Here is a 23,419-nt window from a genome sequence, read left to right on the forward strand (position 1 = left end):
TCATTTCTTTTATGGTATAAATCCACAAAGCAGATATTTTCTTTTTTAATACATAAATCAAAAAATTAAAATTAATATTATCATCATGATTACGAAGCAAGATTAATTCCTCGGGGTAAAAACTATTTAACAAAAATGTATAATCATGAAAATTAGAGATAATCTAATCAATAAATCTAAAAACAAATTTAATATTAAGAGAATAATTTTTTTCATAATCGTGTAAAAATAAGGTAGCTAAGAGAGATGAAAAATTAGATCCTTGCTGTATTCCATTAGATTGAATAAAAAAAATTTTTTCATTGTAAAGATATCTATTAAAAAATATAATTAATTAAAATAAACGCAATCATCAGATCTTTTTTAATTGCGTTAATTCGTGAAAAAAAATCCGAGAACACTATCAAAAGTATTACACGCTGTTTAACTTTATCATAGCAGGTATAAAGTTTAAATAAAATCGGAAAGTCATAAAATCATGAAAAAAAGTCAGGAAATCATCAAAATAAAGGGGGAAGCGGAATTTTTTAAGGTCATGTAGCATTTTCTTCTGAATTTTTATTTTATTTTTTGACTCCTTGACATGTCTTAAACCTTTTCTTGCAGACGTTTTGAAACCTTTCCAACACCTGGAAAGGTATTCGTGATTTTACAACAACTTATACCATTGTTTGCTACGATGGATTAAAATTTAAGCACATTTATTTCTTTGCAGCTAAAAAACTCCACAAGGTCAATTCTAAAACCTGATACATACTAAAAATATGCAATTATGAACTATAAGAATGATTAATATGACCATATTGCGGTTCCCCCTCCATTTGTTGAAAGTCGAAAAAATTTATGATTATTTAGAGAAAGTTTTTGTGTTTGATTTAAAATATTAACTATACTAATTAATTATCATGTTTAAGTTTAGGACCTCAAACAATTACGATTGGGTCCTAGTATGTAAAAATCCATTCAAAAAATATTCGGGTTTTTTTTCCCCGCACAGCATATTATTCGCAGTATACAGGGTGGTATTTTATCTTATTTTATAACCAGCTTAAAAAAAAGTCTACTCATTTTCGGGTTTATGATTACCAATGTTCTAGTCTGTAGCCTTGTACTTTTAAGCCAGTCCCAGTAGACAAGGGAACTTATGGATACAGCATTGGGACAAACTTGGACTTTTCGATGGAACTAACCCACCTTTTCGGTACATAGAAAGGAAAACCTCTAAAACTTTCCATGGCAAGCTTAAAAGCAAGGGGACGCAAGGTGAAATTGTAGCTTAAAACTAAGAAATAAAAAATATATTCTTTTTTTTTTTTTCAGATTCAGTAATCCCCTAATCAGTCGATTGAAAGTTTCTTCAGATTAAGTACAGTTTTGTGTCTAATTTCGTGACTTGATATATCGTCTACTCTAGGTAGTGAGAATATTCTAGTGAGTTTACTTCTCAAAATATTAAGACTGATTTACGTTAGTGCGCAAAAATCCTATTATTAGATAAAAAGTCATTCAGCTATTCTGTTTTTATATTTTGCACCCAGTACTACAAAATGAAGAAATAAAAAAAAAATTATGTTTTTGCATTACTGATTAATGTTAGATAATGCATCAATTTTAAAAAAATATTTTATACTCTTCGATATCTAGCAAAAACGTGCGCGTTTAAAGAAAAGATATGAGATAGGTTCGAAAATATGCACAAAAAAGTAAGCATAAATTATTTTTATTTTAATAAACTTATAAACAGACATTCAAAGATAAATCACATGTAAAATGTATTTGCTCAGCAAACTTTACAATACATAATATTTCTTTGTTCTAATAACCATAAATGTATCAATATAGTTAAAACACATATGAAGATATTATAGTAAAAATGTATATAATTTCAAAAAGAAATTATAAAAATATGAAAAGTATAGTAAATGTAAATATATGAATACTCGCTTCCACAAAGATACCTGAAAAAAGAATAGATAAGCATAAATGATCAAATTTATACTAGGTGTGTCATAATGATCACCCTTAATGTTTATTTTAATAATCCAAGTCAAATATGAAATTAAAATAGTACAAATATTAAGGGTTACGAAGTAATATTTAAACTTGGAAGAAATCATCGAATCACTATAAAACAGTGCTTCCCAAACTTATGTCTTCTGTGTACCCTTTCTAAATTTTTCGTAACGCTGTGTACCACTAATAAAAAAATTTGCTCAAAAGTTAAAAATCACAACTGGCTGTTGACACCCTTAATGATTAACTATTAACTTTGCAAAAAATAGCCAATAGAAAAATATGTAATCCTAATTTTCATGGCTAACTTAAATAAAATTTTGTGAAATTTTCGTTTGTTGTAAGATATTTTGCATAAGAGCGCGTACCCCCGCTAAACTGTTCCCGTACCCCTGGGGGTGCGCGTACCACACTTTGGGAAACACTGCTATAAAAGATGGCGGGATGAAGAAATAGCAAAACCAGTTTAAAAGCTATATGAGAAAGTGATTCTAATAATCAGTTTTATCTTTTTGTTTTCTACAGAAATCAAGCAGGTTTTGACGATTTCAATCTATGCATCTTAACATTGAATTTCAAATTTAAGTCATAACAAAATTCGAAGTAAATTTATATTTTCGTTTAGGGTCAGGAATTAACACAAATAATTTAAAACGTTTTCTCTGAATGTATCAAAAATATTTCTCTCAAACAAAAAGAGACAATTTTTATAATCCATGCTGTTAACAGATCAGACTCTATGTAACTTGAAAACTTTTTTTAAAGTTTTTCAGGTGTTTAAAAAGAAAAATAAGAAAACAAAGTTTCATTGGTATGATAATATCTTGATAATATACTATCTAATATCAAGTATATCTTGTTGAGGATATACTTGGTAATATCCTCAACAAATGGCAACCCTATATAAGCTGTATTTTGAAAAAAAGATTTTTTAAAAAAGAAATGTCCAAATGAAGAGAGAATGTCCAACTCCAATGATCAAAACAGCGCTATAATTTTATCAGATTAAGTAAGTACTTTAATTTTTATCTATCCTCAAAGCAGTTTTTCAATCATTATTAACTATTTTTTAAGCTATGATTTTATAAACTATTTTTGCCATTTTCTTACACGTGAAACAGAGAATAGAACAAATCACGGAAAAATCGGGACAACGACGCCGATGGTTTTCCTCATAACTTTACTGTTTAACCCTTTCACACCGACTGTAATTAAATGCCAACTTGAAACGCTCTCATTTCTCGGCCGACACGCTGACGTGCCTGAGCTCTTTTTATTCACTCAAGACCGTCACATATTTGTCACATTCTGAACCTTTTAAAAGCTATAATTTTTGACATTGTATGTCCAGAGGAATTGAGAAACATATTGATTTGATCTTTATACAAAATGAGATACATGTGACTCAAACACACGTGGTTTTTGATTATATAAACATTAATGGAGAGAAATATTTCCGAATGGCATGATTAATGTCAACTCTTTAAAATGAGCACGAAGTATTTGTTTATAGTAAGTGGGAATTTTATTTTCACTGGAGCGTTGTTTATTTGGGTTTGCAGATTAAATTTCAATGGAATCTTGCAGACATTTTGATTTCAACATTACAATGTTGAAGTCATAAAACGGTTAAACAAGAAAAACCTAAGTAAATAATGTATTTAAATAATAAAAATACACCCCTATCTACTTTATAGAACGCTATTAAACAACGAGTACATATTTCGGTAATTTTATAGATTTAGGGTTAACAACAAAAACTCGTCTGGCCATGAGCAGGTCCTCGCGAAAAACACTCCAGACCTCAGCGATAAGCATACGTTTGCAATGTTGCTAATGTACCAAAAGTAAATGGTAAATGTTATTATAGAGTTAGATTTATTTAAATCGATATTGCTTAAGTTGTGAATTTAGCGCATATGGTTAAGTATTAGTAAAATTCAAAATTAGTTTGTTTTAATATTTTTCTTCCAATCTTTTAAAAAATATAGTTATATATATCACTTATGTATGAAGTATTTGCAATATTTGTTGTTAAGATACAGTAAAATTTTTCACAGCGTAAAGTCAAACCTAAAATATTTCCCTTACAACTTTTTTACAACTTCTTGCAGGAAAAAAAATGCATTTTACATATAATCTCTCTCATTTTTCTCTATAATTCAACTCATAACATTTCTCCAGAAATACAATTTTCAAAAATCAAGACTTCTGAAGAAAAAAAAAACAGTATCTTAAAATTTACATTAAAAATGCTCACTCACTTATTTTATTGAAAAGAAAAACTACTTTTGGCACATTATGATAATGTCACAAATAGGAACTTTTGCCATCTTTCGACGATATCTTTCTAACTTTTTCCGCTAGAAAAAATTCATTAATACCAACATTATTTAAAAGCAATATTTCAGTCGCAAATTTTAAAGAAAGCTGTATTCCAGATTCAATTTTACTTCAAGATATAATTTTGAGTTAATTTATTAAAGGAAATATCTTAATCATTATTTAAACAATAAATAGATATTAACAATAACAATTTTTCCTACAAAATTATTATAAATATACAGGGTGTTTACAAAGTCCCGGACCCATTTTGATGTTTAATAACTCATAAAATAATAAAGATAGATTAAAATTAATAACATAAATGGTTAGATAGACTCAAAAAGTTTCATGACCCTTGTCAATGAACTTCCATGTGTGAATCGCCATCAATCGTCGGTCTCATCAGTCGTATACTTAAACATGTTGGAAAACTTCGTATTTCCACAACTAGAAGAGCTTCAGCCACATGCCTTTTTGCAACAAGATGGTGCACCACCTCATTGGGGTATCATCGTTCGTAGTTCTTTGAATGACCATTTTCCAGGAAGATGGATTGGGCGAGGAGGTCCAATTCCTTGGCCACTCAGATCACCAACTTCAGAAGCTATCGTGTTTCAGCCTAATACTGAAGCACTTGTGCTAGTTTCTTTTTTTATTACCACGTTTATATTAACTTGCCTTCGTGCATGTTTGTTCGGGTGGAATTTTGTAATCGATTTTAAACTAACTTCGACTAGCTACAGACTTCAAATTTGGTACATAGTTCAGAATCGGATGACAATGCATGAAAATGAAGAGAAAGAAGACAAACAAAGTAAAATAAAATTATAATTGAAGAAGAATTAATAGTTTCGAGATTGCCTTTTGTTGTCGATTCGATTATTTCAAATTAGTGTCACATGTTAGTTGAAAAGTTTCGTGTACAGTGAGTGAAAAAATTTAGATTTTGGGGGTACAAAAAAAAATTAAAATAAAAAATAATACTTTTAAAAACTACGTTTTTGTAGTGGAGAATAATAATTAAAAAATAAAAACTTTGAAAACGGAAAACGTGGGGCGCATGAAATACATAACAGTACATCTACACATTTTCTTACTCATACACAGCCACATATACATCCACATACACATCCACATTCAGATACAATTACAATTACAGCTATACATACACATATTCTCATGAGCACACATACACACACTAATATAACATTACTGTTATGTATTTCATGCGCCCCACGTTCTTCGAATTTTTATTTTTTAATTATTATTCTTCACAACAAAAACGTGGTTTTCAAAAATATTTAATTTTGATTTTTTTTTATGAAATAAAGAACCATTCTTTTAAAAGGACACTAAGCTTAAATGGATTAAAGATTCAAGTGTATAATATGCTAACTAATTACAATAGAAAGAAACGTACTTTTCCTGAATAAGCGTAACATTTTTTTCTAAAAATTCGAATTTTCAATTTTCAAAATAAGAAGATTATCTGAAAAATATGGTCCTAATAGTTTAATCAAGATAGCAGTAGAGTCATTTAAAATTAAGATAAGATATTTGTTTGATTTTCTTTAGAACTAATGGAAATATATTATTGAAATTTGAATTGAACATTAACAGAAAGTAACCCCTTCAATATTTATGATACAGACGCATGATATTGCATTAACGCATTCCTCACTTTTTGAGTAATTGAAAATTATTTGCCTTAAAATGCAAATGCATACCTTTAATGCTGCTTTAGGTGACTCTTTTCCTTTGGAAACAGGTTCAGTAGTCAACTTGTCACAATCTAAAAAATTGAGAATAGACAACTATATTATTTATATAAAATATATTAATATACAAATATATAACTATTGTATATATTACAAAAAAAAACATAATGTTGAAATAAAAAATCTGTAAAAATGGCTCATTTTTATAATTTATTACATTAAAATTTTCTTATCGTTTTTGTTCTACTTAGTGCATTAATATGAAATTTACTTTCGGTTTTCCCTTTGGCAGCTGGATCACTGGTCAACTTGTTGCCATCTAAAAAAATTAAAAACAAATATATTAAAATATGAAATGCAATTACTTTGATACAAAAGTTTTATAATTTATTTTAGATTAAAAAACATTCTGTAAGTTTGAATTTGATGTAAAGGAGAAGGGGATAGGTGGGGACAGCTGGAATAAGTCTTATTTATTTGCCGAAATTTCCATAAAACTTCAGGAAAAAACTTGAATAAAAAAATGCCTTAATACATTTGATAATTTTAGTTTTTTTTAATTGTAATTGTTGATTACTAATGAATTTTTTTAACATCAATTGTAAAATGGGTTCTTCCGATATTCTTTTACATTTGGCTGATTACTATGGGTAATAAAAGATGAATTTCAGTTAATTAAAAATTTTCCACTAAATAAACATAAGAAAAAAACAGATTTCTAACATTGTAGTTTGTCTTAGAAACAGAATTTTATATAATTCGAAGGTAGTTTGGTTTTTAACTATACATATATAGCCTATTATTAACGTAAATATATTGCTTCGAATGTTTCTTTAACCCTTTACTGGGCCAATTTTTCCATTAATTGTATGTTAGAATATATTTTGGATTGAGATTGATTGATAAAAAAAATTCATTTAGCTTATTACCTACAGTTAATTTGATTGAGCCTTGGTGACTCAGAAGACAGAGCGCTCGCCTTCCAAAGAGGTAACAAGAGTTTGAATTCCAGCGATGGCTGGTCGAAACAAATTCCGCACCAGATTCGCACCGACCACAGTGCTGACATAAAATATCTTCAGTGGTAGACTGATCACGGATTAGAGTCTCCTTGTCGTCAGGCTAACCAAGGAAGGTTTTCATGGTTTTCCTATCCATATTACGCAAATGCGGGCTATTTCCATCAAAAAGTCCTCCACGAACGCAAATTTCTCCCAATACTTGGTCCAGTAGTTGCCTTGTCTTCGGGATTGGGTTCAAATTCCCAAGGCTAGGGTATTGTACATTAATAGTCGTAAACTCAGAATTTAGTCGGCAGTTCAATGACGCTTATAAAATAAAATAAATTTGATTTTTAAGACAATTTTTTGGAGAGAACAACTATGGGGAGTTTACAAAATTTTACCTATTGTAGAAAATTGGCCATAAACTTGCTATTCTGTGTTTATAAATAGCCGAATTCATAAATTATTTGTTTACAAATACACATAAACTCAAAGAGAAATGATCAAATGAACGAACTCATTACACACAATAGAAAATAACTCCACAGTGTCAGCCTCTCTTTTTGGCCCCACGTTAACCGTTACTGCTACCCACCTTCTTCTAAACAAAAACAAATTTGTCGATATTTTTTTTCTGTTTTTTGAAGTTACAATAGAATAGCACAAATCATAAGTGGGAAAATAGCTTCCTTTCTACAATTAAAAATTAATGAATTTCGTAATAAATGTACTTACCGTTGCCTTATAATGTCCTAAAAAGTATCATTGCCTTATAAAGGGAAAGAAGCTTTTACATTAAAATTAATTCCATTTTGACGCTATTTTCCTTTTTATAAGTCACAATATATTAAACATTCAATTTTGTTACTTGTTCGCATCAACACCCTCAAAAAATATAGTCACGATTTTGATTAAAAGTGCTTGAAGAGATAAGGACTTGATGCCTTCGTAAAAGTAAACTTTCAAATTTGAGACTCCCACTAAAACACTCCACTTTTGAGACGGTATATTTTACTTATTTGAGGTAGGAAAAAGGGGCTAGAAGCTGAAATATCTAGAAAATAAGGGTAAAATTCTAAGAAAAAAACCAGCAAAAACGATAATTTTAGTAATTTTCTTTTTTTCTTTTATCATTTTACCATTTACGGCAGCAAATCCCCTAAATCTTCTCCCTTGCTATAAATGTTCATGGTAGAGATTTTTTTACCCCTTTAGCCACTGATAAAAAAAATTAACATTTGAAATCCCCCTTACATCCAAGTCAACTCCGTGGCCAAACAATTATCGATAAATGATAAATATAGGAGAGGGGCACATTCAGATTCAAAAGGTACCATTTGACTACGAATTTTAAAAAAATTATTTTCTCTGTCCCGTTTATTATTCAAAAGGACAAAATAGGTCACAAATAAGGCAAATTTAGTATTTGGGATTTTTCTGACAAGCAGTTATCAATTTAGAGGCTGGGACATATATGTCCCGGCCGTACTTAATGGTGGGATACATATGTCCATAAATAATTTGTAAACATTTGTTGGGACAAATGAGTCCCGTTAGTAGCCAAAGGGTAAAATAAGACTCTGCAGGAGTGGTATCAGAGCTGATATTCATGTTGAGTACAGTTATTATAACTTTCTGATAATAGTTTATGATATAATGAAATAAGCTTTACCAAAATTCTTTGACAAAGTAGCATTTGGCGTTTCACTTGGCGCCTTAATAAAAGTTGCATTGATTGGCTTCTTTGTTGAAGTAATTGTTGGTCCCAGGTGAAAGTTCTCCTCATCAGGGAAATCTGAAAAAAAGAAATAAAAAAATTATATATTTACGTCGCTCTAGAGCTGCACAATGGGCTTTTGGCGATGATCCCCGAAGACATGTCATCGCAATTTTGATCCTTTGTTGGGGGATGACCACATTTTGAGCTATGTCTATTTTAATAAAAATGTATTTCGAACAGTGTCCAGATTTAAAAGCTCACCAACGAATTTTTATTCGTTGGTGGTTGGTAATTTGAAGTCGTTGGTGAGTTTTTAAATCTGGACACAGTTCAAAATGCATTTTTATTAAAATGAACGTAGCTCAAAATGCAGTTTTCGGAAATGGACAAAGCTCAAAATGCGAGTTAAAGAAAATGGATAAAGCTTAAAATACATATTTACGAAAACGGGCAAAGCTCGAAATGCGTGTTTACGAAAATGGACAAGCTCAAAATGCGTGTTTACGGAAACGGACAAAGCTCGAAATGTGTGTTTACAGAAACGGACAAAGCTCGAAATGCGTGTTTATGAAAATGGACAAACTGAAAATGCGTGTTTACGGAAAGGGACAAAGATCGAAATGCGTGTTTACGAAAATGGACAAGCTCAAAATGCGTGTTTACGGAAACGGACATAGCATTTGATTCAGTTTTTCAAACTTCTTTTATGAGTATTGTTCTTTTTTTCTTGTAAAAATAAGCGAAGGTATTCAAATCAATTCGTATTGTGATATCGCCCATTTGCATAAATAACTTGGGCACATTTATTAAATTATTCTTTTTTTGTTTGTAAAGAAAATAAATGTCAACAGATGTTTTTACAAGGTTGCCATGGGTACTATAAACTTATCATAGTGGTAGTATATTTTTACGTTGTTACATTAAAAACTCACTTTATCGCCTAGATTTCTAAATACAAAAACATTACCTGCTGAATAACATCTGTAATATACCAAGCCATCCCAAACCATGACATGGCCCCGAAATGATTATGCTTAGCGTTTTAAGTCACGCAATGGACTGATCGTAAGGACACGGTTCCCAGTAGAACGCCGATGTCAAGCATTACTGGCTGCGGTCAGTAAGCGGGTGGGTGACCACTTTAATCTACCTGCGTAGGGACCGAGGGTGCACAGGATAAGTCCTCGTTAAACTGTTCTACCGTAAAGTGCTAGACTTCGAGTGTAGGTCGTCGGGCTACCAAAGCTGGGAAGCGATTCCCTCTGAAGAGGATTAATATTGTGATCGCATGTCTTCGGATCATCCTTAGGGATGTTTCCCATACCGTCACCAATAGCCCATTGTACAGTTCTATTGCGACGTAAATAAAGTACCTACCAACTTCGTTTTTAAAAAACTTTCGTGATTTAAGTGAGGAAAAAGTAAGCACGGAATTCCTCGTATGGCTGTTAAATTTGGGATGAAAACTGAGAAGGCGCATTTTTTGGTTAGGTCCATTTTTGCAAACACGCATTTCGAGCTATTTTCATTTTTGCAAACACGCATTTTGAGCTTTGTCCATATTCGTAAACACGTAGTTTCCACTTTGACCATTTTTGTAAACACGCATTTCGAGCTTTGCTCATTTTTGTAAACTCATGTTTCGAGCTGTTCCAATTTCACAAGTACGCATTTTGAGCTACTACATCTAGTTGGCTGAAATTATCAATAAAAAAAACACATGGTGAACTAGAAAGTTAATAAAAATGACTTATTTTAATAATTTAATATCTTTATTGGATTACCTTTTTATTCTTATCGCTTTTGTCATATTTTGTTCTTTAACATGAAATTTTCCCCTGATTTGGATCACAATTTCTCGAGTTAGTCACAAAAATGTGTTTTTCCTTAATGTTTTTACATATTGGTAGAAAATATTACAAAATAAAATTATATTTTTTTAGTTATATTTCATCCTATAACAAAATATTTACCATAAATCTTTGGTTGGATCTGTATTTTTTTAATTGGGCTATTAATCAAGTCTGTAATTTTCTTTTTTGGTGACGATGTAGCTGTTGGTTCGAAAAATTTCCCGTCATCAGATAGATCTACAAAAAATAAATGTAAAAAACAAAGGTTATATCACATTCCTTTTCATCTTTTAAATGTACTTTAAATGTACATTTTATGCTCTCTAGAGTAACTGCCTTTTAATAATCTGTATTATTATATTAATTGTTCTGACATGAGCTAGAAAATAATACCAGAACTGACCAATTAATTCTTGTTTTATTAGAAAAACAAAACTTTAAAAACCAGTTTAATTTTTGAAAAAAAAAAGTTTGAAAAATTGCTTTTGTTTTGGATATGGAAACAAAAAGTGCTGCATTATCAAACGAATGGCAGATGTGTTCTGTCTCTGATAAAATGTAGCAGAAAATGAATGAAGTCAAACTCGTATGTAACAAAAACAATGGCACTGAGAAAATTCATTTGTTAAATCAGAGTACTTGTTAAACACAAATGGACCAAAATTATCAATGCAAATGCACAATATATGAGCTAGCAGATAATAAAATTTGTTTTTCCATCACAGGGGAGCAATACTCTGGTGTCCTAGACTAACTAGACATTGACATACCAGAGCCAATCCTTTTACAAGGATAACAGATTTGTTTTTACCGAATCTCAGTAAAACTCACCGGGAAAAAAAGCACAACCTTAGCAATTACTATCAATTAAGCGATCGATTTGATTCGCACCGTCAAACGCTAGTTTAATGCAATTAAATATAAAATAAAACACTGATAGAAAAAAAAAACAGAAAAAAAAGTTCCGGAAAAAATGATCACTATAACAGATATGTGAATTTAACGACCAAATCGACTCACACCGTACCGTTGAACATAAATTTGTGTAATTATATATTTATGCGAATGAAACAATATATTTTTGTAAGAATTATTTGGGGATACAAAGATTTTTTTTAGAATTATTGTAAATAGATTCTTGATTCACCCGAAAGCAGATGGGACCTCTATAAAACCCATGAAAAAGCTGTTCAGAGAATTAATCCTGTGACCCTATGGGTATTAGGGCCGGGATAGCCCGGTCGGTAGGGCGCTGGGCCCATGTCCGAGAGTTCCTGGGTTCGAACCCCGCCGACCGAAGACTCCAAGTGTAGTAAAGTGCACGTTAAATCCGCCGAGTCTCAAAAGTCATCCATGTTCCCATAACAAATCAATACCTCTGGGTGATACTGGATTGGAGATCGATCGTTCTCTGATTCAGGTCAAAATTACAATCTGTGGATGAATGAATGAATTGGTCCGCCCTACAAACTGGTGCGACGTATGGTGTGGCAGAAATCGAATTCTTGGCCATAGATGGCGCCACTGGAAAACAAGAACAATCACACCCCCTCTGCCTAAACAGGCATACGTCAACAACAGTCAAACGCGTCAATCAGAAATATAATTCGTGCTATCTTTTATGATATATGTCAGAATTATTCAAAAAGGTTATAGTTTCTTAGCTTCACTGGAATCCTATACTTAACGACATATTTCGATAAATAAGGAGAACATTTGTTCTTGGAAAAGAAACAACTATATGACGTTGCAAGAATATTGGATTTGATTGTACCACTAAAAATGGTGCTTCTTGTGATGACATGCTCTTAACAAATTAAATTCGAGATAAAGAGTTTATGCTTTTGTTTGGCTGTAGAAAAAAATAGTTTGCAAGAAACAATATTTATTATTCTTTACATCAGTTTCTTTAAATGCGAACAGAAAGACGTATATTTGCTATAATTTTTAAATACCATTTTTATTACTTGTTTATTGATTATTGTTGGTTATAAGAACCAACTATCGACTCTGATTTGACCTTTTCTGTCATTGTTTGAGCAATTTAAATCGTCTTGTCTTTCTAGATGTAATTTTGAGCACTTCACTGCATTTTCAGCTTCATTGTAATTAGTTTTTCCGATGTAGTAACTAGATCTTGGGGCAGTTTGTATCTGTTTTAAAGTAAACAGCTTAAAGTTAACCATCTTTGTTCTACTTCTGGGGACAAAAGATTTTCAGATTTAATTTCAGAAATTGGCCCCAGAAGTAAGGAAGTGAATAATTGCGAAAACAGATGCTTTTATGGCCTAAGAAAATTTCTGAATTCAACATTAAACGGAACACCAATTTGCTGATACATAAAAGTTTAATCCAAACAGTTCTCACGCATGCATCTGAAACGTGAACTTTGCCCTAGGCTGATGAGAGAACTCTCACAATTTTTGAGAGGAAAATTCTCTGATCCATTTTTGGTGACTTTTGTGATAACGGAGTTTGGAAAACTAATTCTGAACTTTACGCAGAGAATTGAACTTTACGCAGAGAATTACGCAGAGAATTGAACTTTACGCAGAGAATTACGCAGAGAATTGAACTTGAGAGAACGCAGAGAATTCAGAATTTGTTTGGAAAACTAATTCTGAACTCTATCCAGAGAATCGGACATTCTGAGATATCATAAGGCTCAACGTATGAAATGGGCTGGACACATTAAGATTTAACTATTTTACATTTTTAAACGCGGCTTTCAATAAAATTTAAAAAATTTACTGATGATTTTAATTGTTTCAATAGGTTGTTCTAAGAATACATAATTCGCAATTTTGCTTCGTCTATATTTGGACTTGAAGGATAACACATTTTCCTTTTAAATATAATAATTCCTAAAATACACGGAAAAATTGAGGAGAGTTTTATTTCTATAAGTATATTTTTTCCGTCGTAATAAAATAAGAATCAACAGAATCTGCAGGCAATGTTAAAAATGCTGTTTCAGAATTTTTTTTTCTCCTACCCCCTCCAAATTTTACTGATTTACTATGAGTATATAATATAAAAATAAAAAATATATAAAAAAAACTACTTAGAAGCGAAACCAAGAAATATATGAAAAAAGATGATCAAAGAAATTTTGTAAGCTTTCACGTTTAAACTCTCGTTCTTTGGAGAAAAATAGTTATAAACTAGAACACGTACTACTTTTAATGTAGAACTAACAATAAAGCTAATTTACTGTAAATCATGTTTAATAGATAATAAAACAGGTATTTAAAAATTAAACCAAAAGTATTTCTATCAAAATTTTAAAAAAATGGAGAAATTTGTAAGTAGCCAGGGATCAACTGGGAGAGAAAGAACCCAGTCGAGCACTCGAATAAGGACCGTTAAAAATGAATTATATTCGATTTCATAGATACTTTCTAAACAAGAACTGTTCTAGAATTTGTTAATCAGTAATTTGATTCACATGAGTTCTACACAAGTTAAATGAGCTGTCTAAAATATTTACTTAACTATTATATTTAACTGTTACAATTTTTTTAAAAAAACCTTAAAAACATTTAACATACATTTTTTAAGCAATCATTCTGATTGTTTTTAAAATTGATAAGTTCTGAAAAGCATTAAGTTTTTCTTTTAAAAAAAAGAAAAAAACAGTGAGGTATTTAAAAAGAAAAACTATAGACAAAGTTTGTCTTTTTAAACCTCTTGAAACATCATTAGTACAAAATGAAACAGAACGTACCTTCAGCACCTTGCAAAGTTTCCTCCTCATTTACAAATTCTGAGTTGTGTTCAAGATTCTCATTGGTCAATCTATTTAAATCAACTTTCTCAATTTCCCGTCTCAATGTGTCCGATTCATCATACACATTCAAAACATTAGTATACTCCTACGAATTAAATATTTCATGGTATCAAAATAATAATTAATGCATTAATTCCAGAACGTAATCACGCTTCTACTCATAATGCTACAATACAATATCTGTAATTGAACACATAATTAATCTCCTCTCTAACTAGAAGATCTTTTTGGTTCACATTTGTTTTTGTCTAATCTAACTAACTTCATTTTTAGGGCTGAAGCAAGCTTAAAATATAAGTTGGAAATTTATTATACACAAATAATAGCACTAAGAGAAAGTTGTATTATTTGTGCATAGTAAATTTATAGGTTGGATGCAGCTCAAAATGCGCGTTTAAGATAATAGACACAGCTCAAATTACGTGTTTATGAAGTAGACACAGCTCAAATTACGCGCTTATGAAGTAGACACAGCTCAAATTACGTGCTTATGAAGTAGACACAGCTCAAATTGCTTGCTTCTGAAGTAGACAGCTCAAATTACGTGTTTATGAAGTAGACACAGCTCAAATTACGTGTTTAAGAAAATAGACATAACTATTTAAGAAAAAGGACATAGCATTTGATTCCATTTTCCAAACTTCTTTTACGAAAATTGTTCGTTTTCTGAAGAATAAACTATTGAATCGAAATAAATTCGCAGCATGATATCGTCCACTTTTCTAAACCACTTAGTGCATTTCGTTTCAATTAATCCGTTTTTAAAGACATCATTAGTCAACAGTTACTTATGCAATTTTTTATCGGATGCTGCAAATTTATAATAGGGAGATTAAATTTACATTTTACGAATTTAGATTTTTCAAAACTACTTTGATCGTTTAAAGTTCAGAATACAAAGAAACTACGTAATGAGTTATATCTCCAATGTCAACAGCCACCCCGACCCCTAAGTCCAGGACTTTACCAGTAAATACGAAAGTAAGTACGAAATTTCTCATTTAGTTGAATAATTTGAGTTGAATATTAAAAAGGAGCATTTTTTGCTGTCTTTCTTTTCTTTTTTTTTTTTAAAAAAAAACACGCATTTTGAGCAGTGTCCATTTTCTTTTCTTTTTTCGTTCGCGCATTTTGAGCAGTGTCCATTTTCTTTTCTTTTTTCGTTCGCGCATTTTGAGCCATTTTCTAAAACGCACATTTTGAGCCTAGTTCTTCTTTTTCAACCGCATCTTGAGCTGCTTTCCATTTTCTTAAACATGAATTTTGAGCCTTGTCTATTTTCTTAAGCACGAGTTTCGAGTGGTGTTCGTTTTCTCAAACACGTATTTTGAGCTGCGCCTTTTTTTCTTAACACGTTCACGCCGGGAAAAGTGAAAATACTGGTGCAGGAAAAGAGAAAATACTGGTAGAAGAACTATTTCAATATTACACTGGTTATCATAAATTAAGGAAAAATCACAAAAATAGCGATAACTCTTTCAAAAGTAAGCCAAACCGTGCAAAATTTGCATATGTTGTCCACTAAGAGTAGCTGAGTAAAATTGCAATATGCAAATTAGTGGCGCTGCACTCGGCTTACGTCATCTGCCTGGAGCATAAAAGTCCAAGTTTGAGAGAAAGCACACAAATTTTACTGTGATTGCGACATTGAAAATCTGAGATAGCCAATTCGTAATAATGACCTCTAGGCATCATTTGCCTGAAGAACTACGATGGAGAGCCATCGGGAGACTAGAGGCAGGGCAGAGTCAATCAGAAGTGGCCAGATGGCTAAATGTGAGTCCATCTGTGGTTCATAGACTTTGGAGGCAATTTCAAACCACAGATTCGGCATCTAGGAGGTTCAGTCAAGGACGGCCAACTGTTACGACCAGTGCCGATGACCGATATTTGACATTAAGTGCACGCAGGAATAGAACCGCTACTCCGACACATCTTAGATCCTCTCTTGCTGCAGCCACCGGAAGGTTGGTGTCAACGTCAACTGTGCGCAGAAGGCTCCACGAAGGTGGTCTGTATGCGAGACGACCAGCCATTTGCGTGCCGCTCACATCACGCCATAGGAGAGACCGTTTGCAGTGGGCCCGACAACATGTCCACTGGACGTCAGATCAATGGAGGCCTGTTCTCTTTACGGATGAGTCCAGGTTTAGTCTAGAAAGTGACAGTAGACGTTATTTGATATGGAGAGAACCTGGGACCCGTTATCATCCATCAAACATCCGTGAAAGAGATGCATACGGAAGAGGCAGTGTCTGTGTTTGGGGAGGCATATCCTTAGGAGGGCGCACATACCTCCATGTCTTTCCAAGGGGAACCGTGAATGCTCAGGTTTATCGAGACAACATCCTTGATGCTTATGTGCGCCCATATGCCGGGGCAATTGGTGATTGCTTCCTGTTACAGGACGATAATGCAAGACCACACAGAGCTCGCATTGTTGATGATTATCTTCAACAGGAAACAATTACTCGCATGGAGTGGCCAGCTCGATCCCCGGACTTGAATCCTATCGAGCACGTTTGGGATGCTCTAGGGAGGCGTGTATCTGCCATCAATCCGCCCCCTCAGACCCTTGCCACGCTTGCAACTGCTTTACAAGAGCAATGGCTCTCACTTCCTATTGAACTGATAGACCGCATAATTGAAAGCATCACACATCGCTGTTTGTGCTGTATTGCTTCTAGAGGCAATCATATTCCATATTAAAGGTACTTTTTCTATTGCAAACCGATACTTCCAATTTGTTTATTTTATACATGTGCTAATTTCTATACTACTATTAATGTCTGATAATTTCTTTTTATGTTGTTTAATACCTTACTATGTGTTGTATATTGTGGGTAAGTTTCATAAAATTCCATGTGTAATTTCTTGAGTTATCGCGATTTTTGTGAATTTTCCTTAATTTATGATAACCAGTGTAGTTAATATTCGGGAGGAGTTAATCTATTCTCAACAATAACAATTCACTGTAAGGAAATTTATCACGGCGAAGAAGCAATTCAATATAAAAATTGCATCCGTTAAAAACAATTGGTAGTTATGGATTTTTATTATTCCCGGAAAAAAACCAAAAAAGAAAATTTATTGTTACCAGTTTTTACTCCGGTGAGCTGACAAGATGAGGCAATCTGGCTTGGCCCACCGGTGGGTCACCCCTGCGTGAACGTGTTAAGCACGTATTTCGAGTTGTGTCCAGAATAAAGAGCTCAACGACGAGATAGATATACCAATAACAAAGAAATAATCAAAGAAGGATTATCCAGATGAAGGTAAGGTATACTTTGCGCTATATATGAATAAAGCAAAACGTGAATGAAACACAAATCATAGCGCAAAAATGGACACACCATAGTTTCGGAATTGTAAAAAAGAACACTCCATGTCTATAGACAAAATACTCTAAGTGCTATTTGAAACTAAGCTTCGACTCCAATTCTACGTTTCTTGTTTATAGAACCAAAACTATAGTGTGTCCATTTTTGTGCATTATTTGTGTTTTATTCACGTTATTTATGTCATTGAATAAAAGATCATTCAGCTAAAACATTCATTTGATTTTATTTCAATGTTATAAATGTTAACTTCGTAAGAGACTATTTTAATATTTGCTAATTTATAGCTATGAGCTCGAATATTGATAATTCATGATTTATTTGTAATGAATTTTGAAATAAATATCGCCCTTATGATGTTGAATCTAGTTCTATAAGTTTAAAAACAGTCGCAAGAAGCTAAGCCAGGGCAAAGTAATTTGAAAGACCCTTTAAATATTCGCCTTCTGCGTGTTTTAAAATAGCAAGAATCCCATTTTTGTATTTTGATATACTCTGAGGAAGCACTTCTATATCTTTTCTCACCGGTCCTGAATAGGTTAAAGAGATAAAACTGATGAATTGACCTGAATAGGTTAAAGAGATGTTTTAAAATAGCAAGAATCCCAATTTCATATTTTGATACACTCTGAGGAAGCGCTTCTTTATCTTTCTTCACCAGTCCTGAATAGGTTAAAGAGATAAAACTGATAAATTAACCTGAATCGGTCAAAGAGATGTTTTAAAATAGCAAGAATCCCAATTCATATTTTGATACACTCTGAGGAAGCGCTTCTTTATCTTTCCTCACCAGTCCTGAATAGGTTAAAGAGATAAAACTGATAAATTAACCTGAATCGGTTAAAGAGATGTTTTAAAATAGCAAGAATCCCAATTTCATATTTTGATACACTCTGAGGAAGCGCTTCTGTATCTTTCCTCACCAGTCCTGAATAGGTTAAAGAGATAAAACTGATAAATTAACCTGAATCGGTTAAAGAGATGATTTAAAATAGCAAGAATCCCAATTTTATATTTTGATATACTCTGCGGAAGCACTTCTTCACCATTCATGAATAGGTTAAGGAGATAAAACTCAAACACTGGTAAACAAATACATTACATATTATAAATGTATGCCTAGTTAATAAATAGAAAATTGAAACCTCCGGTATAATCAGCTTTTGTAGTTCTTCCAAAGTTTTAGGTTTGCTCGGTAGTTTTGACCAATCAATGTTGTTCCCCCGATGCTTGTGATTGTTTTTTTGCTCCCCAACTTCTACATTCTTGTAATGGCCAACTTTTCCTTGAAGTATACCATTCCAGTTTTCCTTATTTAGATTAGCAAAGATATCAATATCATTATTCTGAAAAACAAAATAAGCGAATCTTATCAAATATCATTTTATTAAATAGTAAAATAAAGTCAACATTTACTAAGCTAAACAGAAAACTGAGTTAAATGCTGTTATAAATCAGGAAATGAAAAAAAAAGTCTTTTGAAAGGAAAGGCCCAAAAATAACAGTAATATGTTATTTCATACACAAATGTATACTTTATCTGAATAAAACCTTTTCATTAAGAGTTATTACTTTAAATTTCTCTGTAAAATTATGCAATCATTTTACAGAGATAAGTAAATGTATCAAAACTTAAATTCAGCAATTATTAAAAAATTGGGACGAATGCTACATATATTGGGACGAATGCTTTGGTGGATGTTCTCTTTTTCTGGGATGAGAACGGTGCAGTGTAGGTTTATGGTAACTGAATTCAAAATAAAATAATTAAGAAAGTAACCAGTTTAACAAGTTTAAACGGAATTTTAACTTCAAGGAGTTTTTGAACCAGTTAAAGGGACAAAATATGTTTATTATTTGTAACTACAATATTAGAAATGGGTTGTGCTTTATGCTCTAATTTTTTTCTCTTTCAGACTTCATTATCCCTGCGTTCATGCAAGCCATTGAAAGTTATACAAATACAGCTGCTTATACGTATATTTTAAAATGAATATACGAAACGGCATATACTTTTTAAAGCTGCTTATTCAATCAAAATATAATCAGTTTGCTTTAAACACACATTTTCCAACGAGATTTTAAACTATAAATACCTGCTTTTAAGAAATTTTGATATTTAAAATCAATACAATCCAATATGGAATTTTCTAGACTGTCTTCCTTTTCATACTCTTTAGCCAGTAAAAATTGTTCTAAATGATAAAAAATGAGTTACTAGTTGGTGAAAGATCCGCTTAATAAGTTGGGTGCTGCAAAATTTCATCGAAAAATTACTCTTGATGAAATCAGGTTAGTAATTATTAGAGCCCGGATTTTGATGACCTAAAAATTCTCAATTAATGCCCTTAAAAAGTGCAAAAAATGCCCTTAAAAGTGCAAAAAATGCCCTTAAAATGCGAAAATTGCGCTAAAAATGCCTTATGACATGACTTAAATAGAAGTGAAAATAGTGAACTAAAACAATGTTTTACTTAAAAAATTTAAAAAATGCTTTAAAATGCTAAATACGCCCCAAAATTTTAAAGAAAATGCCCTATAAATCTCAAAAAATGCTCTAAAGGACAAAGAATGTCCAAAAATGCAAAAAATGCAAAAAAAATGCAAATGTCATCAAAATCCGGGCCTTAGTAATTATAGACCAACGGTCAACCGATATAGCTTGTTTCATTCGGTAATTTCATGCAATAATCCATTATTTTCATCTCACCAACTTCCGGAATATGCCGTAATATTGTAGCAAAATCAACTTTCATTCTGGTAGTAAGAGCTTCCTAGTAGATATTCATTTTTGATCTTCCACGTGGTTCATTTTGTTTTAAAGACCAACAGTTTTCAAACCAACATTGATCGATCTTTAGCAGTATTCTCCCTAAACGCCTGGTTTTTATTTGTAGAATTATTACTAAGTTTATACTCATATAAAAAATTTACGCGAATCATATCCTTACGAAATCTGAAACGAATAAAATGGAACACTTTTGAGAAAATATTCTTTGTTGAAATGTAACTCTGACAATGGACAGTACGACTATAAATGAGATTTTGCCAAAAGCAAAACGAAAATAGAGAAACAAACGCTCACATGTAAAGAAACTCAAACATTATATATGCAACAATCTAATTCTTATTATTAGTGAATTTCAAGTTTGAGTAAAGGGTTTTTCACAAAAAAAAAATTACGAATAATAATTACAGATTAATAATTTAATTAGAAACAGATGCATTTAAATTATATGTATCTTTAATTTTAAAAAATAAATTAAACCGATATATTTCTTAAAAGGGGAAGGGATTTTCAGAAGTAATTGAATAAACTGATTTTTTTTCTTTTCTTTTTAAGCAAGAATTACTTCTTGGCACTGAAAATAACCTCTTTAATTGCTTATTGCAGCATTTCTTATGTCATTAAGGATGATAAGGAGGCCTTTTATGACACTCTCCTCTGCTTGGTATTTTTTTAAAATAAAAACTTGATACTTGACTTTTTTTCAACTCAGATAATAAATTTTAAAAGAAATACAAGCTTGTATTAGAATGTGGACCAACTACCATCAAGGGGAAAATCCTCAGAGAGTAATTTGTTAAAGGTCTCTAGATTATAAATTAGCTAAAAGGAATTCATATACACCGAAGAGCCATTACATTATGACTTATGGGTCCTAATGTGCCCCATGAAAACCTGGGCGAGTTCATTGTTATAGATGGAGGGTGGTCATAATGTAATGTCTCTTCGGTGTATATTTGTTGGTTTTTATCCACACTCTGAAATTTTTCGTTCCCCATAAACATTAAAAAAATAATTTTTAAGGAAATAAAAATGACACTGAATAAAGTAGGAAACCATTTTACTGATGAAAAAGGTTGACTCACTTTAGCAGCTTCACCACCTCTATTAAATGGACTGGAACAACAATTAGCAAGTGCACGAGCTTTCCCTGCAAAAATACCAACATCGGGGATATTTTCTCCAGCAGATGTAAAAATACTTGTAGGAGTTGAAGGTTGTGAATCTAGATGAGATCCAAAAGAATATAAAGTATACTTTGTGTTAAGTATAAATAAAGCAAAACGACGTGAATAAAGTATAAATAAAACAATGTGAATAAAGTAAAAATAGAGCAAAACAACGTGGATAGAGTATAAATGAAGCAAAACAACGTGGATAGAGTATAAATGAAGCAAAGCAACGCGAATAAAGTATAAAGGTTGAAAAGCAACATGAATTAAGTAAAAAAGTAGAAAAACAACAAGAATGCAATATAAAGGTAGAAAAACAACAGGAATAAAATATAAAGGTAGAAAAACAACAGGAATAAAATATTAAAGTAGAAAAACAACAGGAATAAAATATAAAGGTAGAAAAACAACAGGAATTAAATATTAAAGTAGAAAAACAACAGGAATAAAATATAAAGGTAGAAAAACAACAGGAATAAAATATAAAGGTAGAAAAACAACAGGAATAAAATATAAAGGTAGAAAAACAACAGGAATAAAATATAAAGGTAGAAAAACAGCAAGAATAAAGTATAAAGGTAGAAAAACAACGTAAATGAAATATAAAGGTAGAAAAACAGCAAGAATAAAGTATAAAGGTAGAAAAACAACGTAAATGAAATATAAAGGTAGAAAAACATGAATAAAGTATAAATGAAACCTGAATAAAGTATAAATAAAGCAAAACAACGTGAATAAAGCATAAATAAGGCAAAACAACGTGGATAGAGTACAAAACATTTTCTAAAAATTAACATGTAGTTTCGATTCTACCTGCCTGTGATAATTACGGAAGAATGAATGCTTAGTATTTTATTTACTAATTAAAAATTTTGATTTAAGTTATAATTTTTAAAAAATAAAATAGCTTTAAATCTCAAATCTTAAAGAATTTTTATTATTCATATTTTTAATTTTTTTCTTTTAAAACTAAAGGGAGGTTAAAGGTTTTGCAAGCTATCTTCAAATCGGGTAAAGTGCTATGGTATCAGATATAAGACTAATTATTTCAAAAAATTAACAAGTACCTGATTCAATTGCGGAATCATCTGAAGAAAAAGTATCCCACTCTTCACTTTCTTTAGCTGAAAGTTAAAAATCCACAGTTTTAAAAAATAACATAATGTATCAAAAGAATACATAGTGTATGCATACGTAATACTACGTGTGTAATAAAAAATAATTTTAAAAATAATGTAAAATTTGAAGTTCAGCTATATACTGAGTGGCCAAATTATTATGACCTCCTGACAGTTTTATACAAAATGAGCTATTGCATCACAGTTGTGCCGCTAGAGGGCGAGATAGCTACAAAAAAGGAATGCTAGACAAATGAACCATCTATTGCACTTTGTTACGCGCGGGTATGTGGGCAAAAAAAAAAACGAGACTTAACTGAGTTTGAATGCGAGATGATTGTAGGAGCTCGAAGAGGTGGAACCAATATCAACAAAACGGCTGATCTTGTTCGAGAGCAGCAGTTATTAATGTATGCAGAGGGTGGACTACCAAGCAGAAAACCGGGTCTCAACATCAAGCTTGTGCTCATTACAGGCTGAATTTTCAAGCTAAAAAGAGACTTGTCAGAGTTGTCCAGTTCAACAGAAGAGCAACAGTACGTCAAATAGCGGGGAATCTTAATGAATGTGCAACTGCGAA

General features: G+C 31.7%; 1 protein-coding gene across 2 annotated transcripts in view; it reads right to left on the reverse strand.

Moving 5' to 3' along the window:
* Window positions 1-1,704: 1,704 nt before the first annotated feature.
* The window catches only part of LOC107436635 (SAM domain-containing protein SAMSN-1), a 31,929-nt gene continuing 10,214 nt past the window's right edge, over window positions 1,705-23,419 (reverse strand). Inside the window, exons 4-13 of one of the 2 annotated variants that reach the window (XM_016048408.2) lie at window positions 22,789-22,845; window positions 21,635-21,774; window positions 18,907-19,107; window positions 14,361-14,508; window positions 10,754-10,870; window positions 8,733-8,855; window positions 6,328-6,375; window positions 6,066-6,130; window positions 4,278-4,376; window positions 1,705-1,958 (exon numbers count right to left, since the gene is read on the reverse strand). In XM_016048408.2, the coding sequence (XP_015903894.1) occupies window positions 4,299-4,376; window positions 6,066-6,130; window positions 6,328-6,375; window positions 8,733-8,855; window positions 10,754-10,870; window positions 14,361-14,508; window positions 18,907-19,107; window positions 21,635-21,774; window positions 22,789-22,845 (977 nt within the window). In that variant the 3' untranslated portion in view covers window positions 1,705-1,958; window positions 4,278-4,298. The remainder of the gene's footprint in view (window positions 1,959-4,277; window positions 4,377-6,065; window positions 6,131-6,327; window positions 6,376-8,732; window positions 8,856-10,753; window positions 10,871-14,360; window positions 14,509-18,906; window positions 19,108-21,634; window positions 21,775-22,788; window positions 22,846-23,419) is intronic. The other variant, XM_043040292.2, reaches the window with a different exon arrangement.

Source organism: Parasteatoda tepidariorum, chromosome X2 (genome assembly GCF_043381705.1).
Source record: "Parasteatoda tepidariorum isolate YZ-2023 chromosome X2, CAS_Ptep_4.0, whole genome shotgun sequence".
NCBI lineage: Eukaryota > Metazoa > Arthropoda > Arachnida > Araneae > Theridiidae > Parasteatoda > Parasteatoda tepidariorum.